This window comes from Lycium barbarum, chromosome 4 (assembly GCF_019175385.1).
Source record: "Lycium barbarum isolate Lr01 chromosome 4, ASM1917538v2, whole genome shotgun sequence".
Classification (NCBI taxonomy): Eukaryota; Viridiplantae; Streptophyta; class Magnoliopsida; order Solanales; family Solanaceae; genus Lycium; species Lycium barbarum.
This window is the reverse complement of record NC_083340.1, coordinates 64008062-64032929: the sequence shown is the minus strand read 5'-3', so window position 1 is coordinate 64032929 and position 24868 is coordinate 64008062. Positions and strand designations below refer to the sequence as shown.

The 24868-nt window shown below is 38.7% G+C and overlaps 1 protein-coding gene across 4 annotated transcripts in view; it reads right to left on the bottom strand.

The window, feature by feature from the left end:
- Window positions 1–214: 214 nt before the first annotated feature.
- The window catches only part of LOC132636060 (CHD3-type chromatin-remodeling factor PICKLE-like), a 49401-nt gene continuing 24747 nt past the window's right edge, over window positions 215–24868 (bottom strand). For all 4 annotated transcript variants that reach the window (XM_060352720.1, XM_060352722.1, XM_060352721.1 and 1 more), the window contains exons 13-31: window positions 24676–24818; window positions 24476–24573; window positions 22475–22613; window positions 22207–22376; window positions 19467–19533; window positions 19189–19311; window positions 9746–9855; window positions 8877–8958; window positions 6735–6932; window positions 6377–6533; window positions 6181–6286; window positions 5905–5979; window positions 5153–5214; window positions 4975–5051; window positions 3570–3700; window positions 2393–2852; window positions 1486–1618; window positions 1322–1395; window positions 215–1179 (exon numbers count right to left, since the gene is read on the bottom strand). In XM_060352720.1, coding sequence (XP_060208703.1) covers window positions 727–1179; window positions 1322–1395; window positions 1486–1618; window positions 2393–2852; window positions 3570–3700; window positions 4975–5051; window positions 5153–5214; window positions 5905–5979; window positions 6181–6286; window positions 6377–6533; window positions 6735–6932; window positions 8877–8958; window positions 9746–9855; window positions 19189–19311; window positions 19467–19533; window positions 22207–22376; window positions 22475–22613; window positions 24476–24573; window positions 24676–24818 — 2858 coding nt within the window. In that variant the 3' untranslated portion in view covers window positions 215–726. The remainder of the gene's footprint in view (window positions 1180–1321; window positions 1396–1485; window positions 1619–2392; window positions 2853–3569; window positions 3701–4974; window positions 5052–5152; window positions 5215–5904; window positions 5980–6180; window positions 6287–6376; window positions 6534–6734; window positions 6933–8876; window positions 8959–9745; window positions 9856–19188; window positions 19312–19466; window positions 19534–22206; window positions 22377–22474; window positions 22614–24475; window positions 24574–24675; window positions 24819–24868) is intronic.

Genomic DNA, 24868 nt, shown 5'->3' with positions numbered 1-24868 from the left:
TGGTAAGCAACGAAGCCACCTACCAATTGCAATTTCCCGTCTTAGTTTCGTTCACTGAAATTTAAAATATCTGTAACATATGTTATCGAAACGAGGTACCGTTTTCCTAAAAATAAAAATAAAAAGAATGTAGCTTTCTCGCAGCTGATTGTAGTTGCTTTGCCAGTGTTTTTGTAATAATGGTAGTTACAGAAAAACAAATAACAAAATAACATTATCATTATAAACTTTCAATTATTACTATAACAAAAGGAAGTCGATACAAGTGAACAAGAGGAATCCGCAGCTTTGCCAAGCTTCACAAGTACATAGAACATCTATTTTCACCAAGGGAATTTAGGCCAAAGACTAAACTACTAATAGATTTTCATCATATTAAATTGACGGAAATAGACTTCCTTTCAAGAATACCCAGCAAAATTCATTCAACTACAATTATGCTGAGAATGACTAGGTAGAACTTGTGATAAGACTAGAATGCTGAAGCATGACTGTTTATTCTCATTTTACAACATGCCCATTAAGACATGCGATATTAGAGAGAATAGATTACAGCACACAGGGCTTCCTCCCCCAACAACCCACTTAGGAACTTGGAAAAGGAAAAGTGTCGCTCTGTCATTGTTATAACAGTGTGTATGTTAGCTGCCCGACAAAAGTACCTACCTAGATCCGCTTTTAATCTTCATCTATACATACCACCTCAGAACCTAATCTTCTGTTCTGTCAAACATTGGAGGTGGAAATATCAGTATGATCCACCATTTCTGTATCAGCTTCTCCAGTTGATAAACTACTAGGTCTAGTCACCGAAATCTCAGCAGGAGTAACATTGTGGTGCTCATGGCTCTCAGTCATGCTTGCTGCTGTACAGCTGCTAGCACTCTTGGATTCAGAATCTGACTTTTTTGGAAGACTTTCATGTTCTTTCTCAGCATTGAGCACGCTATCATCTACTTGAGATGAGGGAACTGGATAAGTGGATTTACTAGCTTCAGAATTCTGATCTTCTTGAACCAGTTTCCTCTCAAAGTTGGGAGTATTTTGATGTGGAGAAGAAAGAATTTGGTTCATCTGTTGACAAATCACTTCCAACGGAAGTATGTTCTTTCCCATCCCTGAACTAGGGTGACCCTCATTAACTGAATCTTGGACATGTCCAGAAAGTACCTGGCACATCTGCAGAACAGACAGAACGGATACATGTATCATCTCTAGAATACTTTGCAGAGAAATGTGGGGTTATTGTCTTATTTTGGCAAGTATGTGTCAAATTATGCGTAAGATGCAATCAAAGTATGTTTCACGGTGAACTATTCACCTTGTTATAAAGCTCTGCAACACCTAAGCGATCTGGTTTACCATCACAAGCAACTTGAGAGATTCCTTGTGGAGCTGCATGCAAAGAAGTGCATGATTGGATGCAGGGTCAGTGCGAACCCCATGACATACTATAGAAGCTTGAGGAGGCAAATGACTACTTACAAATTGCTACAAGTCTTGGGAAATGATCAATCATTTCAGTATTGGCTTCTTCAACATTTCGATTCAGTTCATCCGCAACCTTGGTATCACACACCATCTCTTCGTTGGGCAGTTCATGAGATTTTTCATCACCCTAGAAGAAACGCATAAGGATCAATACAGCACATGAACAAGTGTAGCTCTCCAAAGGAACTGCCACACCTAGTGACCTAGATTTCAAAAACTAGTTCACTGACAGAATTATAAGCAACTAAGCAAGTCTATGCCTTGTAGTGAGTTCCAAACATGTCCAATGGTTCTTCCTCAAGAGAACGGGTCATATTCTCAAGTGTTGATTGATTAACAACAACACACCCAGTGTAATCCCACAAGTGGGGTCTGAGGGTAGTGTGTATGCAGACCTTACCCCTACCTTGTGAACGTAGAGAGGTTTTTCCGATAGACCCTCGGCTCAAGGAAAACAATTCAAAGCAGTTTAGAAAAAGGAAAATACAGATGTGAAGAAGCCATGTCGAATAATAAGGAAAGGAGAACATGCACTCTGAAAGAAAGAAACAGCTAAGTAATGCGATAACCGAAGTACAAGAAACAACAGATGATTATAGAGGAGAAACTCTATCCTTATACACAGTGGGGAACCCACAAGGTTCTATATTAGTTGAGGTGAGAACTGAGAACATGCAGTTCCATTCATGAGCTAACCTGCCAAACCAGGAATATAATAGTATGGATCTCAGAACATAAAATACTTGGATGTGAAATTCCTTGAATTAGTTTTCTGATACTGACTCGACATACACTGAATGACAGAACAATCACGGGTCAATAATCCTTTGGGAGACATGTCCCTGACAGATCACAAGCAATCCAACATCATGTATTTTAAGAGGTTAAAACGAGAACTTACGAAGACTTCTTTTTGATATTCTGCATTAAGCCCCTTTTCAAGAAGCAGCACCCTTTTCTTTATGAATTCAACTTGTCTTCTCTGCATCTCTCTAAAATGATAGGATGAAGAGGAATCTTGGTAAACTTGTGGTCTGTTGGAAGGATCACTTGTCCCATGTGAAAATTCAGCTCCATAGGTATTCCCATCACCAGTAGCTTTCACCTGACCTCCAGCAGATCTAGCACTAGCTGTATTTACACCATGTGGTGCTTGAGAAGCTCCAGGAACAGTAGCTTGTGCTTGGGAAACTCCTGAAGCTGGCAGTTCTTGGGAAGGTCCTGGAGTAGGAGGAACTTGTGGCTGAGAAGCTCCGGGAACAGGTAAATTTATGAAGGGAAGATTGAGCTCTTTACAGATGATCTCTTGAATCCTCAACTCCTTGTCATCAACAATTGCTTGCCATCTTCCATAGCCATGCCTGCACAACCATAAACACAGCAAACAGAAAACAATATCAGCAGAACTCAGCAATTTCTGCCACATTTATTAGATTAACGTTTGTGCTGCCAGCTCCCCAAATCCAGAGATGAATGAATCAACTAAGATGAAGTTAATAAAAATGCAAAAGTGAAAGGTATGAGTAATAAGCAAAGACCGTGCCTTGACACAGTGCAATAGTTACAAGTCCAGTTCTAGAACATATGCAAAGATGTAACATGGCAATCTTGGATGTCAATCTGATGTGAAACATAAACTGATAAGAGCAAATTCTTTTCCATTATTCAGCCAAGATTTGGAGCATTTTAACAAGTTTTACTTTTGTAAGTTACAGGATAAGTTCTCCAATCAAGTTTTTTGAGTTAAGGGCATCAGTATCTTTATAATTTACTGTGAATTTGTGAGACATACCATATTCACTTCGTTAGCATCTTAGGAAAGGGTTCAAATAGTTGTGATAGATGAAAAGAGAGCAGGCCAATTTAGTACGAGAACAATACTAAAGATCATCTAGTCAGAGCCTTCAGCTCTTTAATTCAATTCAGATTTCACGGGCTTTCACTACTGGTAAATGCAATCTAATCAACTCCTGTCCTAGTCTTTATAAACTGCAGTTTCAGAGCTACAGACTTATTTCAACTGGTTAAACAGTTCCTAAATTCATGATAGAGATCAGCAGAGATAAAATGTTACATACTTTAGCACTGCTCGTAGAAGCAACAGATCATGCTCTTCCTTCCAAAGTTTTCCACCTTTCAATCCAGGGAAACGAGACACAATATCCCCAGCAAAAAGAGAGCCACCTGTCTTTTCTGAAAAAGCCTTCACCTGAAACAACAGAAAATACTTATCAGCCTTTAGTGACAGCACCTCTATAACTGTAGCATAATGAAGACCTACTGTAATGTGACAATGTAAATGAAGAAAGCTTAAGTTTTTCTGGAAATTAAAGATCACATTTAAACATTTGACAGTGTCAAGATGACTACATGAAAACCGAGCAAACGTCATATTTTTAAATTATTGTAGACATTACAGGCATATAATTTTAAATTATCTGTTGCTTTTCTTTGAGCCGAGGGTCTATCGGAAACAGCCTCTCTCTTCCAAAGGTAGAGGGGTAAGGTCTGCGTACACTCTACCCTCCCCAGACCCCACTTGTGGGATTACACTGGGTATGTTGTATTACAGGCAGAAGAAATCCAGCAACAACACTGCATTTTACCATTCTATTTTTGGACAAGTTACATAATATTTATACCCGTCTGATATCTCAACCACATCGTAAATTAGCATTAACCATGAAATAAAACACTTCCTTTTTTTTTTTTTTTTGTCTTTTCAAACATGAGAACAGAATCTCGTGTTTTCATGCCAAAAGGCCAAGTTGCAACCACAGTAGCACAAACCAGTGTTATCAAAGGCGCGCTTGAAGCGCGCTTAAGCCCTGAAGCGAGGCTCAAACATGTTGAGCGCTTCGCCTCGCTTTATGTGCGCTTCAGTGTCGTCATCAAGGCTCTAAGACATACTTTTCCTTGCCAATGAGCCTCTCTTGATGAGGTGACACTAGATGATTGATATTTCACTTTATGGTAATATTTTTACAATCTCTCTGTCCGTATATTTGTTATTCATACTTATTATTATTAATCTTGGGATAAACATACATATATCTGTATTTTTGCACAATTGCGCTTTTTCCATTAAAACCCACGCTTTATTTGCGCTTTGCGCTTAAAGGCCCAACTGACCTTAGAGCTTTTTTACGCTTTTTCGCTTTTGATAACACTGGCACAAACAAGGACGTAAACGACGTGTTGGATGCGAAAACAAAAGATTGGTAACTGGAGCAATTTATAAAGTCAAGAAACGTATTTTGAACTATATATTAAGTTTAATAGTTCATGATTTTTATAGCCATGATAAACACAAAAGTTGCTAGCAGTAGAGAGTGAGACAAGGGGAACAAATAGGACAAGCATAGGGGAAAACATCTAATACATTCTATCAAAGGTCCTATTTGGGCTACACCCCGTTACAACCACACTAGTGAGAGTTCGATACTGCAAGCTATATAGGACATTGGAATATAAAAAACTTGCCTTGTCCCTTATAAGAAGCAAAACAGCTATCCTAACAAGCACATCTTGTATTCTAAGTCCTTCTTTTGGAACACCATCTGCAATCAAAAATATCTAAATGTTTCCAGAAGGAAAAGGAATAAAGTCCATAAATAAGAATCATAAACCACAAATTTAAGAATCAATATAATTTCTTAACCTGAAAACGTTGGTGAGTCAGTAATATCTTCTGCTATGTGTGACAAAAAGAGAGCTCCGTAACTGTATGACAGTGATTAGAACATGTCAGTATTTATGATCTGCAAAATTTCAGACAAATCAAGTGAAGATCACTAGGAGAAGTTGTTCTTTTTTGTGAAAATTCCAACAGGGGAAACAATTCAGCAGAAAGTGGAGCGCTAAGTGTGTCTATCCAATAAGATACATACAGCAGTAGGAATTTGTCAAAATAAAACCACATCATCAAAGATGCATGAGAAGAATTTTTGTGCTTTCGGGGGGATAAGATATACTGTCACAGTGATGTTACTTTACTTTTCAACAGGTGTAAATTTACTTATAATTACTGTAACTTTAACATAATATAACTGCAATTGACACAGCATCAAAATTGTAGCGATTATCGAATCCACATTTGATGCGAAGGCACAGGACCTAATCATCCACAAGTATCTCAATTATTCAATTAATATACTTAGATCCACAAAAAATTTAAGAGAGCGTGAGAGAGATAGAAGGAGAAGAGTAAGAAGATGCACGATGAGCGACTTCTGAGAACAGAAAGAGGTAGCGCTTCAGCATTAGAAGGCAAGTTCAATCTGTTCCTCACTTGAGTACACCGCTCTAGGTAAGAGATAGCTACAGCCTAGAGAAACACGGAGTTTAATGTACTAATAATCTAGTTTAGAAGATTGGGGAATATACAACTTCAAAGTTGATGTATGCACATACTCTTTAATTTCTTCATAAGTTTTCTGCTTCAATCGTGGAGTGAATTCCGCCCAGTCAAACTCACCGACCCCAAATCTGTAAAGATGAGAAGTTATCTCCAACAATTTTCAACTTTTTGCACGCACAAAAGATGCAAATACAGAATGGTAGCAAGTCAGTACTACTACTATTGCAACAAGAACTGTGTCTCAATCCTAAACTCAATGGTAGGAAGTGGTGAGAGGAAAACATAAAGAAAAAAATGTAGCAGAAAAAAGAAGGCAGAAAAAGTGAAACCTCATCAAAATTTGGACAAATGCAGCCCTTTGGCTTTGATTGAACCCCAGTACTCTAAATGATCTTCCTTCTCCTTCCATCAAAGGGAGTGGTCCAACAGAATCAACTGTCAAAAGAAAATATATTTTTCACTAACATATCGTTGTCTATTAGCCTTAACTGAAAGTCAAAATGAGATTGAGAACCCATATCCCACCGCGGGCTTTCTTTTTGGGAGCTTTTCTCACAACTGGCGCTCCCGGTGAAGCCGTCTCACCATCACTCGAATCAGCTTCGGCTTCATAATTGTCATCCTCTCCATCGGTGCTCACATCTTCCAGACCAGCAAGATCATCATCTTCAACAGACACCATCTAGGAAGAGAATAAGCTATGAAACGTAGAAACCAAAAAGGAAAAGTAGCAAGAAATGACTAGAGTAACATGTCAAAGAAAGAGCACCCACCAGAAAATATCAAAGAACATGGAGAGATGCATGACAGTGTTTAATAACCCATAAAACTCATTCAACAGAACAAACTACAAACTGAATTAACATGCAAAAGAATTTCACACCTGCTTACGACTTCTCTTTCCCTTCCCCATAGCATTGAACTCTTCAACTTGATGTACTTCATATTTATCTCGTAGCAATTCTTCCCAATAAGTTGCTCTCTCAGAATTGTTTACAGTTGCTTTATTCTCCACAGGGGCTGTTGGTGCTTCCTCTTCTGCTGTTGCTTCTGCTTCTTCAACGTATTCAAAATTAGCTACCTAAGACATTCAGCAGTCTATATCAACAAATGAAAAACAAAGCCAAAAATGCAACCACGAATTTAAAACGACAGCACTTACACAAATAAATCAATCATCAAACATTGTTTATTCACTATCTCTCACAAAAAAAGCATAAAAGCCATCAAATTAACAAAGCCAAATATTTGTTAAAAAAAAAAAACTTTATAAGAAAGCAAAAAATCCATTCAAGGCCAGCACTGAATAGTTGATGAATATGTACTGTGGCATGAATTCAGCTCCACATTAAACTTGGAAGGACCTGAGAAAACCGTACTAGACTATCTAATTCATATACATTTAAGAAGTTAGACCAAAAAGTCAAAACTTATAAGCATATGCATTTACCTCTATCAGCTTCTGCTAGATAGAATGGCTATTAGCCACAACTCCAAACTGCATGTCCGTATGTATAAGAACCTTATCCTAGATGGCAAACCTCAATGGAACAGCAGAAAGGAGTAGCAAACTTTGTGGTATTCGATCAACCCAATAAAATGACTCAATTATATCAAAACTGCCAATCCCCAAAATTTATTGCAGAAATATAAAGTCACTGTCCTGGATTTTTTTTTCTTTAATAGTCATTAGTCACAGTCCTAGATCTGAAATGACATTTTCTTTCTTAAATTTTACATTAAACTAATTATATAACTGAGATTCATTAGTCAAAAAGAATATACATATGTTGGTGCTCAATTATATCGACCTATAAATTTAACATCAGAAAGATGCATCAGCAATACAAGTATACAACAAGCAATATTATGCTACAAGTTAAACATGTTGACAATAAAGAGAACAATTATACTTCATGAAAAGTGTCTTCTTTAATTTATTTATTTTTGATTAAGCACCGGGTGTCCGGGTCTCTTTGAGCCCCGACTAATCCCGGGGGTGCACAGGCCCTCGGCAAGGAGTTTCCCGCAAGTGCACCACGGGTAATTCAGGGTTTTACCCCAGTCCGATGGCCCTCAGAAATTGTTTGCACCCAGTGGGTTTCGAACTTGAGACCTTGAAAGGGAGCAAACCCCAAGGCTCAAGCCAATTACCACCAGGCCAACCCCTGAGGGTTAAAAGTGTCTTCTTTAATTACTAATCATAACTGGCTTTTACTATGTAAAGTGTATTTAACACGTATTTATTTCATCTTTTCCTTTTCTTTTTTTTTATTTTGGGAGTAAATTTACTTAAGTCACATGTATTTATCTAACCTTTAATGGACTTAACTGAGCTACTGTAAAAAATTGTCAAGCCAGCGTTGTTAAAAGTGATAAGCAGCCAAAAAGAGAAAAGGAAGCAACAAGGCTCCTAGTGCTTAAGCGAGAAGTAAAGTGCCTGCTTCTTTGAGGTGAAAAACGAATTACAAACAATATAAAAAATATTAATCCCAACTCAATTCAAACGCCATTAAAATGTAAGTAGAACAAGCCCGCGGAAGAATTATTTCAATTGCGGAGTTAAGTTTCAGTTTTCAATTTGTCAACCACGATATAGGAATAATTCACAACACTTTACTTTAGTGAATCTTGCTATAATTCGAGTAAATTGACTAAACTGAGCTACTGTAAAAAATTGTCAAGCCAGCGTTGTTAAAAGTGATAAGTAGCCAAAAAGAGAAAAGGAAGCAACTTAAGCGAGAAGTAAGTGCCTGCTTCTTTGAGGTGAAAAACGAATTACAAACAACATAAAAAATATTAATCCCAACTCAATTCAAACGCCATTAAAATGTACGTAGAACAAGCCCACGGAAGAATTATTTCAATTGCAGTGTTAAGTTTCAGTTTTCAATTTGTCAACCTCGATATAGGAATAATTCGCAACACTTTACTTTAGTGAATCTTGCTATAATTCGAGTAAATTGAAAGAGTCATAATTCCAGAAAATCAGTTTCCTGTCAAAAATGGCAGAGGAGATATAAACCTTAAAAGCCTTCAGAAATGAATCATCCTCTTCATCATTCACTGCAGTATCCTCATCTCTAACTTGCTCACGATCAAGTAGTCTAAGAAATAATAGAATGAATAAGGTACTTAGATTATAATTTTTATAAACATAATAAGCACTTAGGTACTCCGACCCAAGTGCATGCCATGTGGAAAGCTGGAATTAAAGAGTTGCCAAAAAAGGAAAGAGGCATTATTTTTTAAACGGACTAAAAAGGAAAGTAAAACAAACAAATTGAAACAGAGGGAGTTCATTGAGTTTGGTAGTTGTGCTAAAAATTATTGTTTAAAATGTGAACAATCAAGCAGTACATAAAATTGTAGAATCAATACAGGAACAATATAAACTATTACTCTTTTTTTTGGTAAATATTATAAACTATTACTTCATCTTGAAAAGAATGATGAAATTAGAGTAAGATGGAGAAATCACTCAACTTTTAGTTTCAATCCGAATATTGATTCCTTTATGACTCAAATTTATATATTTAGAAACTGCACAATAATGACTACACTATACTATTTGTTATAATTAACAACTTCTAAAATGTAGCAAAAATCACTGTAAACAAAAAAAAAAAAAAAAAATTTGATTTGACTCCCAAATAGTTATAGTGCCATATAAAATAAAACAGAAGGGTAGTATGTCGTTAATTTTCTCTTAATATTTGTCATTTAAGGAATAGATCATGTATCAAAAAGGAAGGTCCAGCTTAATGAGATGAAGGGAAATGTGCAACGCAAAATTTAAAAAGTAATACTCCAAAATCATTTTTAAGAAGAGGAACTAAAGAAGGCATCTCCGGTAAAACTCACCTATCTATTTTTCTTGTAAGTAAAACTCACCTATCTATTGCAGCATCATCATAATGAATTTGACGGGATTTTCCAGCCTCGTCATTGTCATCAGCAAATAATTCTTTCGATCCATACCTTATGATGTCATCCAATTCTTCCTGCATTAAGGAACCACTCAAGATGTAAGGTACATCAGCATTATTGTGGTACAAGGAGATTGCAGAGCAGTTGCAATTATTCCTGAGGGGACTCTTAAAGAAGGATGGGGGAATATTGCATTAAAGATAGAAAGATTCATTAACGCGACACATACGACAGTAGAAAATGTCTTCAATGCCTTCAGTGCTACCATTGACTCTTCTTTTCCAGAAGCAGTTAAGGTCAATAAGTGGACTGTAGAAGGGACCAAGGCATCGCCGATAACGACTCAAAAATCCAGAATCATAATTTCCGGTAGCTTTGGAACAACTGATAGAGATATTCTTGGGAGAAGTATTGTTGGCAGATTTAACAATCCCTTGCAGGACATCCCAACCCTCAATGACGTCCGGAGATGGGTCACCTTTGTCTAGAAGTCGGCACATGTAACTAATGTAAACGAGATGAATGATTCTTACTTTCTGTTCGAACTCCAGACAAGAGAAGTTGCTGAACATGTCCTTACAGGCGAATGGGGTGTTGGAAGAAGATGAAGTTGAGTCTTGAATGGTGATCGCCCATAGCCGGAATAGAAGCTAGGTATCGATTCGTGTTTTGGGGCTTCATCCGAAACTTTGGTCTCAAGATTTTCCAAGAAATAGAAACTTTTTGTGGTGGATGGATTGAAACAGAAAAAGAAACCAGCTTAAGAAATCATTTGCGATGGACGAGGATTAAAGTGAAGGCGGATGGAGAAAACATTCTAAAGGAAGTGGAGGTGGAAAGAGATGGGTATGTTTACACCAATCCGACTTGGTGCGAAATTTCAGCTAAAGTGGCGATCAGCGACAGACTTGGTGATAAAAGCTCTGTAGTAGCTATGGAATGTAGGGCCAAGAGATCCTATAGAGGGGGCAAAGGGAAATTGGACTTCTCATCAAACTCTAAATTACATGGGCACATCGAAGGAAGCAAACAATTTCAAGAATAAAAGCACATGACCTTTTAAAGTCGCCTATAGCAAATCCTCCACTGAGTCACAAGTCTGTGGGCCATCGTTTATCAGGCCCAAATGATCATATAATAGCTGTAAAGAAATGATCTTGGACCTAACTCAACCCCAAAAGCTAGCTCATAGGGTGAGGATTGTCCAAGTCCATATAAGAAGACAAATTACCCATCCTATATTCGATGTGGGACTCTTAACACTCCCACGCACGCCCAGACTTCGTTACTAGAGCGTGGACAATATAATATGGGGCCCCAACATCGGTAAACAAAGAATTGGGATGGGTCTGGCTCTGATATCATGCAAAGAAATGGTTATTGGGCCTAACTCAACCCCAAAAGCAAGCTCATGAAGGGAGGATTGCCCAAGCCAGATTAAAGAGACCACTCATCCATTAGTTGAGCGATGTGGGACTCTTAAAGAAATGAATCTTCGGCCTAAAACCCCAAAAGTTAGCTTATAGGATGAGGATTGTTCAATTCCATATAAGGAGACCAATTACTCATCCTATATATGATGTGGGACTCTTAACAATAGCCAAAAGGACCAAGACCCTTTGGACATCTTATATGGGTCTGATCCCATGCTTCTTGAGATACAAACAGACCTAATATCTGCTCATGCCTTCAATTCCTCAGAGACGGTACAACATTGGCGCGAAGGTGGATCACATGGCAACAAGCATCGAAGGAGTATTTCTCACAAAAAGGCCCAACCGACATCAAGCATGCAACCCATTGAAGTTACGGGTACACATCCATGGGTGATTGAACATAGAGAACCAATTAATGCTCAATTTCAAGATGATGAGATGGATGCAGCTCTCTGGGTACATAGCAATATAATTCAATTAAGCAATCAATTTGGAGTGGATGTCAGGGGTGCGAAAAAGAGGTGTTCGCTCTTTTCCGGAAAATTGATAACAGGAGGAGGATTAACAATCCAGTTCCAATGCACGAGATTCTTTCAATTTCGAGATGGAAAGATTCACAAGAACTTATGGTTTAGTTGCTTTTGATGTCAAATTCAAAAGCAATAGGGACAGAAAAAAGGGAAGTTGCAGTCAGCTGTTGGTCCGTAAAGAAAAATATCATCTCATGGAACGTTGGGGGGATAAACAATAGGGGTAAAGGAACACTTTGCAGAGTTTCATACACAAAGGGAGAGCGGATATTTACTGTCTAGAAGAAACTAAAGTCGAATGGCATATATGCGAATATGTGAAGCATTTTGGCAAATTGATGGGTGAAGTATGAATGTTTGCAGGCAAGTGGAACTAGAAGGGGAATTTTAATGATGTGGGACAGGAGAGTAGGGAAAGGGGAAATTTGTTGCACTGGATTACATTCCCTAACTTGTAGCTTCATGGCACTAACTCAAGATTTTACATGGCATCTAACAGGGGTATATGGTCTAAATGGCAAAAGAGGAAGGCAGGATAGAGGAGGAAATTGGAGTAGCCAGGGGCCTTTGTGGAGATCTTTGGGTTGGTATGTGACTATGTGAAGACTTTACACTACTAGATTCATTTCAGAAAAGAAGAATTGCACTTCACTCTCCAGAATATGACTGATTGCTCAAAATTCATAGATGACATTGAGCTGGTGGATCTTCCACTAAATGGGATGAGGAAATAAGAAGTGTCAAGCAGTCCATTTTGTAGAGGGCAGCCTCGAATCACTTCCCTTTATCATCGCAGAATTGGAATTGGAACCACAACAAATCCTATTTTAAATTTGAAAATTGGGGTTAAGAGTTGAGGGTATCAATGAGCAAGTGGAGATTTAGTGAGACTCTATTCAGGTATGCAGACCAGACTACATCATCTTTTTTTTTTTTTTTTTTTGATTGGTAACATATGTTATATACAGATAAGCCAAGATCCCTACTGAGCAAAAACAAGTTTCCAGGGATCCTATCAATTCCATCAGGGAATCAGTCCTCCTCTAATCTACTTTCTTTACACCAAAAATAGACAACTGAATACAACTCATCTTGATCTTATGTGTCGAAATCTGCTTGCCTTAAAAAATTCTAGCATTCCCTTCTTTCATAAACTGACCACCAAATACAAGCTGGCACTATTCTCCACCACCCCTTCTGTTACACTATTCCTCCATTGGAATTCCAGGAGTTCAAAACCTCAGCAGCGATAACTGGCATCACCGAATTAAAACCAACCATACTAATAAAGAGCTGCCACAACTGTGCAGTTATAGGACAGTGAAGGAATAAATGGTTGTTGGATTCCAACGCTGCACTACACAAGGAACATCTAGAGCATAGGTGCGTACCTCTTCTTTTGAGATTTTCTTGAGTCAAACAGGCTCGTCTTTGCTACTAACCAAGTGAAACAAACAAACTTTGAAGGGGGCCCTAGCTTTCCAAATAGCCTTCCAAGGCCAGTTCCCTATCTGCTGACCAGTATTCAACAGGGCGGAGTAGGCTTAACTGACTGAAAATTTTCCATTGCCACTTCTGCTCCAAATGAGTGCGTCCTCCCTCTCCTGAAGTCCCTGAGAGGACTCAAGACACGTGAAAAGATCAACCACTCTTTGAAGTTCCCAGTCATGTAGGAGTCTTCTAAACACTATATTCCATCCTTGAGCTCCCCACATTTCTTCTAAACTAGCTTCAGGAAAAGAAGCTATGATGCAAAATTCAGAGAAGATGTCCTTTAGAGGGCCATGTCTCAACCAATTATCACTCCAAAATACTGTCTTTCTGCCCTTACCTACCATAATAGAAAAATTATCATGAGTATAATTCCAGTGGCTTCTAATGGCTCTCCATACTCCAACACCATAAGGACGGTTGACACCAATGACCTATCTGTCCATATTTATCATGGATGACTCTTCTCCACAGAGCATTGATCTCCTTGTTGTACCTCCACAATCACTTCATTAAAAGGTTTTGGTTTTGAAACTTTAGGTTTTTGATACCCAGGCCTCCACTCCTCTTGCTAGAGATGACCTCATCCCAGTTGACGAGATGATAAGTTTTCTTGTCCCTATTTCCTTGCCATAGAAAATTTCTTCTCAGAGCATCTATTCTTTTCTTCACCTAGGTGAAGAGGTGAAGAAAAGAACAGATGTTCAGAGAAGAAATTTTCTATGGCACGGTAATAGGGACAAGAAAACTTATCATCTCGTCAACTGGGATGAGGTCATCTCTAGCACTTGGCTAGTCAACTGAAAGATTTGAAAGGGAAGCTTGAGGAGTGGAACTTAACTGAACATGGGAATCTTGAGACCATCAAGAACAATATTCTCAATCAAGCATCATATTTGTATGCAATACAGGAGCAAATGAATCTGAATGATGAGGAAGTAATGTTAAAAGCTTAACTTTTTCATGAAATTTGAAGAGGTTGCAAAAAAGGAGGAGATAGCTTGGTGACAGAGATCCAAAGCCCTATGGCTTAAAAAAGGAGACAAAAATATCAATTTCTTTCAAAGAACAGACAATGCACATAAGAGGTATAACAATATTGATCAGTTAGTGGTTAATATGGTGCAACTTTGGGGAATCCAGTAGCAATCAAAGGGAAGATAGTGAGGTTTTATTAGCAGCTTTTCACAGAGTCAGAAGCATGGAGACCAGAATTTAATATGAAAGATGGTCCTGTAATCACAGAACAAGAGAAAGAACGGCTCAAAGACCTGGCTCAAGGACCTTTTGAGGAGCCGGAGGTGCATGACTGTATAAAACTTTGTGCCACTGATAGAAGTCCCGGGCCTGATGGTTTTAGCATGGGTTTTACTCCATGTGAAGACCATCCAGAACTTTCACAGTCGGGAATACTTTGAAAAGAGTCTAAATATCATAGCTAATTCAAAAGAAAAATTTGGGCAAAAGAGTTGAAGGATTACAGGCCTATAAACCTAATAGGTGGTGTACAGAATTATTTCAAAACTCCTGTCAGAAAGGCTCAAATCAGTGATTTCCAAATTGATTAGCAAACATCAGATGACTTTCATTAAAGGTAGACAAATAATGGATGCGGCTCTTACTGCTAATGAGTGTGTTGACTCTAGAATAAACGATAAAAAGCCTAGAGTCTTGTGCAAATTAGACATAGAGAAGCTTTTGACTTTAACTGGGATTTCTTGATCAACATGTTGAAGAAGATGGGTTTTGGCACAAAGTGGACTAATTGGATCAGATTCTGCATAAGCACGGCCAGATTTTAAGTGCTAGTTAATGGGTGCCCAGAAGGTTTCACGGCCAGATTCAAACAGCCAGCAGAAGAGATGGATCAGGGGTTTCAAGGTTAACAACAGACAAGGGGGGAGTTTGGAGATCACTCATCTCCTTTATACAGATGATACAATTATTCTTTGTGATGCAGAGACTGATACGATGAGGGTGTTAAGAGTAATCTTAACAATCTTCGAAGGGATATCAGGACTCCACCTTAACTGGAGGAAAAGTTTGATCTCTACGGTTAATGAATCTCAAATATGTCGAACTAGTTCATAAACAGGGCAACCTTGCAAATACAGAATAGTAGTTGGTAAACTGAATTCACATAACCAGATATTCCACTTGTAATTAAGTGTGGCCAACCAATGATATGCATTCTCACGTGAATCAGAGCTTACCCAATAAGTATTGTTATACACAGTGTTATTAAAAGCGAAAAGCGCAAAAAAGCTCTAAGGTCAGCTAGGGCTTTAAGCGCAAATAAAGCGTGGGCTTTAATGAAAAAAGGCGCAATGGTGGAAAAACACATATATTTATGTTTAGTCCAAGACTAATAATAATAAGCATGAACAACAAATATATGGACAAAGAAATAGTAAAAACATTGCGATAAAGCGAAATATCAATTATCTAGTGTCACCTCTTCCAGAGGGGCTCATTGTCAAGGAAAAATGTGTCTTAGAGCCTTGTTGATGACACTGAAGCGCAAATAAAGTGAGGCGAAGCGCTCAACATGTTTTGAGCCTCGCTTCAGGGCTTAAGTGCGCCTTTGGCCACACTGGTTATAGGAAGAGAATGATGCTCATGCATCATTGGATACGCAATTATGGTCTTCCTCATATAAACATTTTATTTCTAAATACTATGTCATGATTAGACGAACATGTCATTTGCAAAGTTAAAAAGCAAGATGTTGTCACTGGTGCATTGAAATTAAACAGATGACATATAAAGATGCCCTTTGGTTCCTCAAATCCAATTTTTCACAAAGAGAAGAACATATAAAGGTGGATTCTCATTTCACTAGGCAAAGCAGAAGATTTAAGTCAATATGGGGTACGGTGCCACTAGCTTCGTCAATCAACTGAACAACTAGCAGATATTCTTACTAAATCCCTTGGAGGTCTTTGGATTGGATGACTTGTAACAAAGCTTAAAGCCTATATAACATGTATGCTCTAGCTTGAGTGTGTAAGATTATTACACAATTTTCATTTATTTAGGTTGATTACGTTTAATTTAATTTTAATCGTAGTAATCAAACCTACATTTGGTCAAGTAATCTTGCATACAATTAGCAGTTTCCAAAGTTGTAACAAATATAATTATTATGAATTCCCAACCAATCTTGAGGAACTAATCAAACTTTTCCATCACTTCTCACCCTTTTTTTCCGAATTCTTCATCGAGGAAGAATCAATATTCTGACAAAAAAAAAAACAAGGAAAGAAGAAAACTGAAATAATGACTGCACTCGAATGGTTATGCCTAGGTGTTAAGATAGCTCTTTAGATTCATAAGCATATTCACTGCTGACTCCAATAAGTTTTAATTGTCTCCAATACAATACAGCTTCACTACAAACACACGAATTCCACATGGTAATCCATCTACCCATCCAAAACAAGAGAAGTAGGTCGAAGAACACCCTATTGGTTTTGAGAGAGTAAAGGGATGTGTGATCATAAGAAGGCATGCAAAGGGAAGGACTGGAATATCATTCTGGTTAATTAACAAGGACTGGAAAAACAATATGTTTAAGAAATGGACCTTGGGCTTAACTCAATCTCAAAAGCTACTCATAAAAGAGGATTGCTCAAGACACCAAAGACCCCTTATCCAACATATGTGGGACTCCAACAACACCCCCCCCCCCCACCCCCCGCACGCCCAGGTTTTTACATTTGGAGCGTGGATAAAATAAGACGATGGACAAATTGGGATAGGCTTGGCTCTGATACCATATTAATTAAAGAAATGGACCTTGAGCGTAACTCAACCCCATAAGCTAGCTCATGAGGGGAGGATTGCCCAAGACCATATCTGGATCCCTTATCCCACCAATGTGACACTCCAACACCCCCGCACAAGTGTAAACAGTATGTGTGTGTTGTTTTGGGGGGTGTTTTTGTTTGTGTGGGGGGGGGGGTGGGGGGGGGTGGGGGGGGGGCACCGGAAACAATGAACAGGAATGGGCCTGGCTCTTATACCATGTTAAAGAAACGGACCTTGGGCCTAACTCAACTCCATAAGCTAGCTCATGAGTGAAGAATTGCTCAAGACCATATTAGGAGACGGTTATGACTCTTTGACTCCGTAGATGGCACGGCGGCGACAAGGGGTTGGCATGAATGACCTTGTCATGGCCTATGTGGGGGATGAATCAATCATGTGGGACAGTGTGGTGGCATTGTGAAGTAGACAAGGCAGGCTGGTGCGCCATGGCATAGCATGGGCGCCGGGCAATTGGCACAATAGCTTGTGTCATGTGCCAAGGTCGGACTAAGTGTGGGCAAGGCAAGGGCTCACTAAGACAATGGCAAGGCAAGGCAAGGTGAAAGCAAAGGAATGGCACAAGGGAAACAAGAGTTGGCACGCAAAAGAGGAAACTTGGCCAAGGCATGGGCAGGGGCACGACAGTGACATGGCAGTGTGCGTGTGCGTGTGCGGCAAAGGCGGCCATATGCACAAGGCATGCTACGCATGTAAAGGGCGCGAAAATGGGCGAAGGCTCCAAGGCTTGGTGCCAAAATGGCCTTGGGCGCATGGGAAACTGGGCAGCACACGCACATGCCGCGCACATGGGGTGGTTGGGCGGTTCTTTTTTTTTTTTTTAACAGTTAACATATCTATTATCAACAAAGAAAATACACCAAAGGTGTACTTTCAGTAGCAATTACAAGTAGTAGTTAGAGAAAGCAAAACCTACCACCTATAGCCCTCTTGGGCGGTTCCATTTTTGTAACTGCTTTGTTATAGTATTTCCTTTATCCTTGCAGCATGTTACCACACGAAATTAGGAATACCTATGCAGTTGGGGATGTCAACTGCCTAATAGTTCTGATTGGCCTTGAGCCCGCCAAGTGTCGGCAGCTCATTGGTTGTAAGCCAAAGGCTGTCACATGTGCTATAAATGTGCACCCTGGGCCTCAGACGAAAATCAGGGGTAGAGGACTTGTAATTATACCAAATAACACTAGGAAGAAACGTGAGGGTTTCGAGTGAGTGTTCTAAGGTCGCAATTGACTTGTGACTGTGCCTAAGTCGAAGTTGAAGTTAAGTTTTGGCTGACTTGTAGTCAAAACAAGTGAGGCTCCTTTGGGTTGTTTCCTGATTAATACAAAGGCTTAATACAAAGGCTGGGAAATTTTGTATCTGTTTGTGTTCTTTACTTTACTATTCAAAAATAATCTAAGTCGCTAAAAAGTTAAGTGTTGGCTAAGGCTGAGTCAAGCAGCGGACTTGACTGCCACACAGTGGGCAAACCTGGGGTAGAAACTCGGGCGTGGAGAAACACCTCGATCATAGAGACCATGGACCCTTCTTACTTTTTTTTTCCTTTTTTTTCTTTTTTTTTCTGTTTTTGAGGACAAGGGAACCCGGAGCCGCTACCCTTCGGGCGCGCACAGGGTAAACCCTGCTCATGTGCAATAGCCCACAAACCACATAAAAGAGATAACCCACACTAGGCAAGCCCTGTACGACGAGCTCGACCCAGAAGGAAAATGCTGCTATTGTAGAAAAGGGGGTTTCGAACCTGAGACCTCCATTATGGAAGCCCCATGCTGAACCAACTGAGTCACCCTTACGGGTAGGAGACCATGGACCCCTTATCCCACTGATGTGGGACTCCAACACAATTTATGTGTGTCTTGTATGCCCCCCACACACTTTTGTATAAGTTCAAAGACACAAGAGGCGGAGCTAAAATGATATACAACCTCCCTTGAGCACATTGTGACTGGTGAAACCGGTGAGGACCAGACTTCCATTGTAGAGGTACTGAAAAATCACAGCCTGATTCAGGGGGAGAGTAGGACCTTATTCTAAGATATCTAAGACTATCATCCTTATATACCAATGCATATTTGTGTGGTCTTGATGTACCATTAATTCAAGCTTGTGAATATGTTACCTGATTGATGTTTTGAGCTTTAAGCCTTCCGACAACGAGATGTTCTAAAATCATTTTCTTCTTAGTCATCTGCATCATTCTTTCTTCAATAGTTCCTCTTGATATGAGGCGGAAGATCATCACCTGCAACAGCCAAAAATATAAGCTATAATTCATATATGGGTCAAGAATTCAATAAGCAAATTCAGACCATCTCCATTTTTGGCATGGAAATGAGGGCTAAAAGGTTTATAATCATTTTGGGTGGGAGGTAGGGGTTGGGGAGCAAGATGTATAACCTTATTTGTTTGTCCAAGTCGATGAGCTCTAGCCATTGCTTGTAGGTCAGCATGGGGATTCCAGTCACTGAGATAAACATCCAAGTAAGAGATAAGCTGGTAATCAGAAGCACCTGGAAAATAAAGTGGCAGGCATTTGACCCGCAAGGGTGGCTCAAATGGTTGAGCATGAGGCTTTCATAATGGAGGTCTCAGGTTCGAAACCCTCTGCTTACGACAGCAGGGGATTTGCCTTTCTAGGTCGATCTCGTCGCACGGGGCTTGCCTAGTGCGGGTTACCTCTCCTGTGTGGTTTGCGAGCTATTACACAGGAGCTGGGTAAACCCTGTGAGCATCCAAAAGGTAGCGGGTTCCCATGTCATCAAAAAAAAAAAAAAGTGGCAGGAATTTGTTCCTCCACAATCTTTTGTTTCGGAGGAGAATTACCGAAATGGACCAGCAGTTTTGAAGTTCCAACATGGAGAGTCCAATTGTCCATATTGTTTTAGTTTTATGCAGATTGACTTCACTATATGGTTAACAAAATGGACATTTATCACAATTAATAATGCACTTACCAATAGAATCTTATCATTCTTCTCACAGCCATATTCCTAATTTACCGACTAAAAAACTCACCGAATGTAAAGCAACAAATATTGCTCAAATAGCTCTACCATTCCTTTTTTTTTTTTTTTTGTGAGAAGGTAACAACTGTTATAAAAATCCAGAAAAGAAAAAAAACTGCACCAAGTTAATGCAGTCCAAAGTAATTACAAAAGGCTATAAATCAGTCTCCTATTCCTTTGGTTCACAAGGTTCCTATAACATCTACAAAGGATCCGTGATCTTCCATATATTCATGTTTACACCAAAAATAAAAATAAAAACTAGGCACTTCATCTTCATGCCACATTTCTATTGTGTATACAATATAGAGGATAAATGAGAAGACTTGCACTGTTGTTCATGAACATAATGCAACTCAAGGGCTCCAATGACCAAGCAAAACCCCACAGTTATTGTTGAAAACGGTCTTAGTCTCACAAATAAAAGAGAAACAGAGGGAAACTCATAAAAGATGATAAATGAAAAGCAATGCAGGTTGTGTTCTTTTATGCTCTTAAAGGTTATTTTCTTTTATGTTCTTACAACCTCCTAAGAGCTGGGATTTATGGGAAGAAATTCACATTCCCATCGCAGAAGAATGAAAATAAAAAATAAAAATTAAGGCTGAAGAATTGGATATATTTCATAGACTAGTATATGTGACATTTCGAATTTATGTTAGTATGTTATCTATCGGATTTCACATCAATCATGTCTTTGAATTAAAGATTTGGGTACTTTGCATGCTATCGGGTTTGCCAAACGGATTGGGATTAGGCGTCATCGCGGCTTAGGTAACTTGGGTCGTAACACTGAGTTGGTGGAAAATGGTACAATCATGCCTTCTCTTGATGCACCATCTGTGTTACATTTAATCCACTCTTTACTAGGAAACTCCCAGCATACTCTTCTCTAATGTAGGGATTTTCAAGGAAGTGGGTGATATTTTGCTTTTCAGACTGAATTTGGGAAGAATAACAGGAAGCAACGAGGGTGAGGTTAAGATTTTGGAAGAGATCCTTATAAAATTTGATTTATAAAGAAACCATTTGCTGCAACAACCGTAGGGCTTTAGTCTAGTGGTATGAGCAAGACGAGTTATGTGGTTTAAGTGCATGTCATGAGTCTGAACCCTACCACAAACAAAAGCCTAGTGTCTAAGTGGAGAAGAGTATAGCTGCGGGCATTATCCATCGTATTTTGAACTATGCCCCATTGGCCCTTGGGGATTTCTAGATTATAAAAATTTAAATTTAAAAAATAAAAAAAGTGGAACAATTTGATGCATGCAGTATTCTCCTATTATTGAAGTGCTCCTAGAGCTTCATAATGTGGAATTAATTCTCCCAGTGACTAAGCAAGATTTACACGAGCAAGCAATTGAATCAAAGTCCATATCCAGAATTGACACGTTATCACAAAAACAAAGTGGACGAAAAATTTTCCTAAAGTGGCATAGGAGAGTTTGTCTAAGCTGGCTACTTGACTTTGGAAATGTACCTGTGATGCTAGATTGCAAAACGAGCAACATGACTAATCCGGAGTGCTACAATCAAAAAGCTCATCCAATTGGCATGACAAGGGTGAAACAAATTCGAGAGAAATGAAATGGGCCAATTAGAGTGGAACAATAAGCAAAGAGGGATTGAAAAGAAAAGTACGATCACGGTGGTCGCTCAAAAGACTTGTTAAACAAAGATACAGAAGTTCTTAGCTTAACGAAAGGGACAATAATGTTTCCCTTGCATTGCTAGCCCTAAGACTGAAATTAGGACCAACTATACAAAAAGTAAGATATGGAGAAGGAGAAGAAGGTACTTTCAGTTTCTACAGAACAGCGGATAGAGAGAAGGAAAGATGGAGACCTCCTCTGCACGATGAAATTTTGTAAGATTTTGAAATTTTATAATATACCTGTTAGCCTTCAAACCAATTGGCTAAGATTTATCCAGGAGGTTCAGAAATCGATTTTCTTATTAGCTACCGTCAAAGTATGATGTTCTTTAATAGCTAATGCCAGTGACTCAAGAAGCGAAACCTCACACAGATGTATTCAGGTTCACACAATTATGACAAGATTTCCATCTACGTTGCTTTGGTAAAGCAGCCACTTTTGAGGTAAGGAGATAGTCTAGTTGAACAATAAAATTACCTGTCATAAATAATTACTGTATCTGCAGTTGCAAGGTTTATTCCTAAACCCCCTGCCCTAGTTGAAAGCAGGAAACAAAATCTTGAAGAATTCTTAGCATTAAATCGATCAATTCGGATTTGTCTCTCAGCTCCGCCAACTTTTCCATCAATCCGTTCATATTGCCATTTCTGAAAAATTAACAGGCAAGTGTGCCAAACTCCAAATAGTGAAGACAGACATTGAAGTAGGTTTAATAATAATTTAGTGAACAAGTTTATATCCGTACCCTATAATTACAGTAGTCTTCTAGCAAATCAAGCATATGCTGAAATTGAGAATATATAAGAACTCTGTGACCTTGTTCTTTAAGCCTAACCATCATCTTGTCCAAAAGTTGTAATTTTCCAGAAGATTCCAGCAGCTGTCTGTCAAATAAAAATAAGCCATAGAGCAGATATATAAGAGGTCAACAGAAAGAGCATAATGAACTTTCTTAACTAAGGAACCTTTCATGTTCCCCAGGTCATCAAGAGTCACAATGCTGAGACAATGCATGCCACATAAAATTTCAATATAGGGATTATTTGCACTTTAGGGCAACTGACAACATGAAGATCCTCTTTGACCCCGGTCACAAGAAAAGAAGATTTTTCTTTTTCGAAGGTAGCAGTTCAGTCAAAGTTTTGATGGTATCATAAGGGAATAAAAGAATTTTAAATGTCACTTCAGAGATTAGCACATCGAAATGCAGAAGAAGTAGAGACTGAAAAAGAGAAAAAAACATTTTGACCCAAAAAAAAAAAAGAGAGAAATAGAACAAGAAAAGAATCACAGCTATCTCATTACTCAAGTTTAACTCCCACACATCATCTCTTCCCCTACAGAAAGCAACTACCAGCACCACCACCTCTAGGACCACCTTTCATTTTCCTCACCAACCTCATCCATCCTCATCACTTAACCCATATCCAAATTTTCCCCTTCTAATCGCTTGCCACCCCAGCTCCTTATGAACCCAAAACCTCGGTCCCACATGTCCCCCCCACCCCTCCCAGACTGTTATCATCCCCTCTAGTTTGACAACGTTTTTGAGGTTTTCAACATCAGCAAGTCTGCAGCCTCCCTTGTCATCTTCCCTTCTACAGTTCAAGGGAGAACCTTCCCCTCATTATCCCATATCACCCCTACTCCACTCTAAGCCCTCACTAACAATGCCAAATTCCACCCACCCGGTGTTGTCAAAGGCGAAAGCATAAAGTTCTATTGAAACTTTAAGCACAAAGCGCAGTCGAAGGCGTTTTAATGAAGAAAGGCGCAGAGGAAGAAAAGTATTAACAAAAAGTAACAACTTTCTCTGTTTTATTTTATATGGCACTCTTTCCCTTTTAGACTGTTCCAAAAGAATTGATTCTTTTGTATATCTGGGAACTCTTTAACTTTAAACTTCTTTTTACCCTTAATAGCATGCTCTTATAGCTATAGAAATGTCATGGCATGCAGACCACAAGTTTTGGTATGTGCCAAAATTCTTTCTTTTTTGAACTTCATGCCTAGTCAAAAACCTACATATGAAATGAAATGGAAAAAAGTGATACATGTACAATAATTATATGGATCAAGGAATTGAAAAGCCAGCAATAAATAAGATATATGAAGCAAAAACTATATCCATAAAGTTCAAACGCCATTTAAAATCTCTAATTTTAAAATGCAAAGTAGTTTTAACTTTGTAATACACATTAATGACTGTTTTTATCATACTAAATTGTTTACCTTTTATTCCTTTCACTAAATATACATCCATAACTTGGCCTTAACAAGGAGTATATTGTTTTGCTAGTTATATTTACTACTTAATGTTTGTTTTTCCCTCTTCAAGATGGAGCTCACGGCCATTGCAATAATTGATTTGGTTCCTACCCTCACGCTCCACCTAAGCAAGACAAAGTACTCAAAGTGTGTTTGCACCTTAGTTTCAGGGCTTAAGTGCGATTGCGCTCACCAATGGCATTTCCCTTTTTAAGAAATAGTAAGAATTAACTTTAATTTACCAATAAATATGAGATTATATGTATAGTTCCACCAACAATTGACTTAAAACTGCCATTTTTAAAGCATTGTAGGTGAATTTTGATATGAGTAGAATTACAGAGGGTCAAAAAAAGCTTTGCATAACCAAAGGTCAGAATCAAAAGGGAAAAACCCCCTTATGAAAAATCTCGACAACTCAATCTTCAAAAACAAGTATTAACAGTCATGTAGTTGACTATCAAGAAATATGACGTACTTGTTAAACTCATTAGTGTCCTCTGGCTCAACACCTTCTAACATAAATGGATGACAGCAGAGCTTGCGCAGCTCCATCACCACATTTATAAGTGAAATCTGGTACACAAGCATCCAGCAAGGTCAGTTTAAAAACATATCCAGCAAGGTCAGAATTTCTATTGTGGCGTAAAGGGCATCTCATACAAGAAATTGACCCACCTGAGCACCTCCCTTGCGAGTCAGTATCTGGAAGTTACGCGTCAGAATAGCTTTGTAATACTCTTTCTGTTTGCTACTCAATTCCACACGTAAAATGAGTTCCTTTTTGGGAGGCAGCTCTGTCATGACATCTTTCTTGACTCCTGAAGTATCAAACATGCAACAGAGAATAGTTTAAAATAGATGTAAGTTA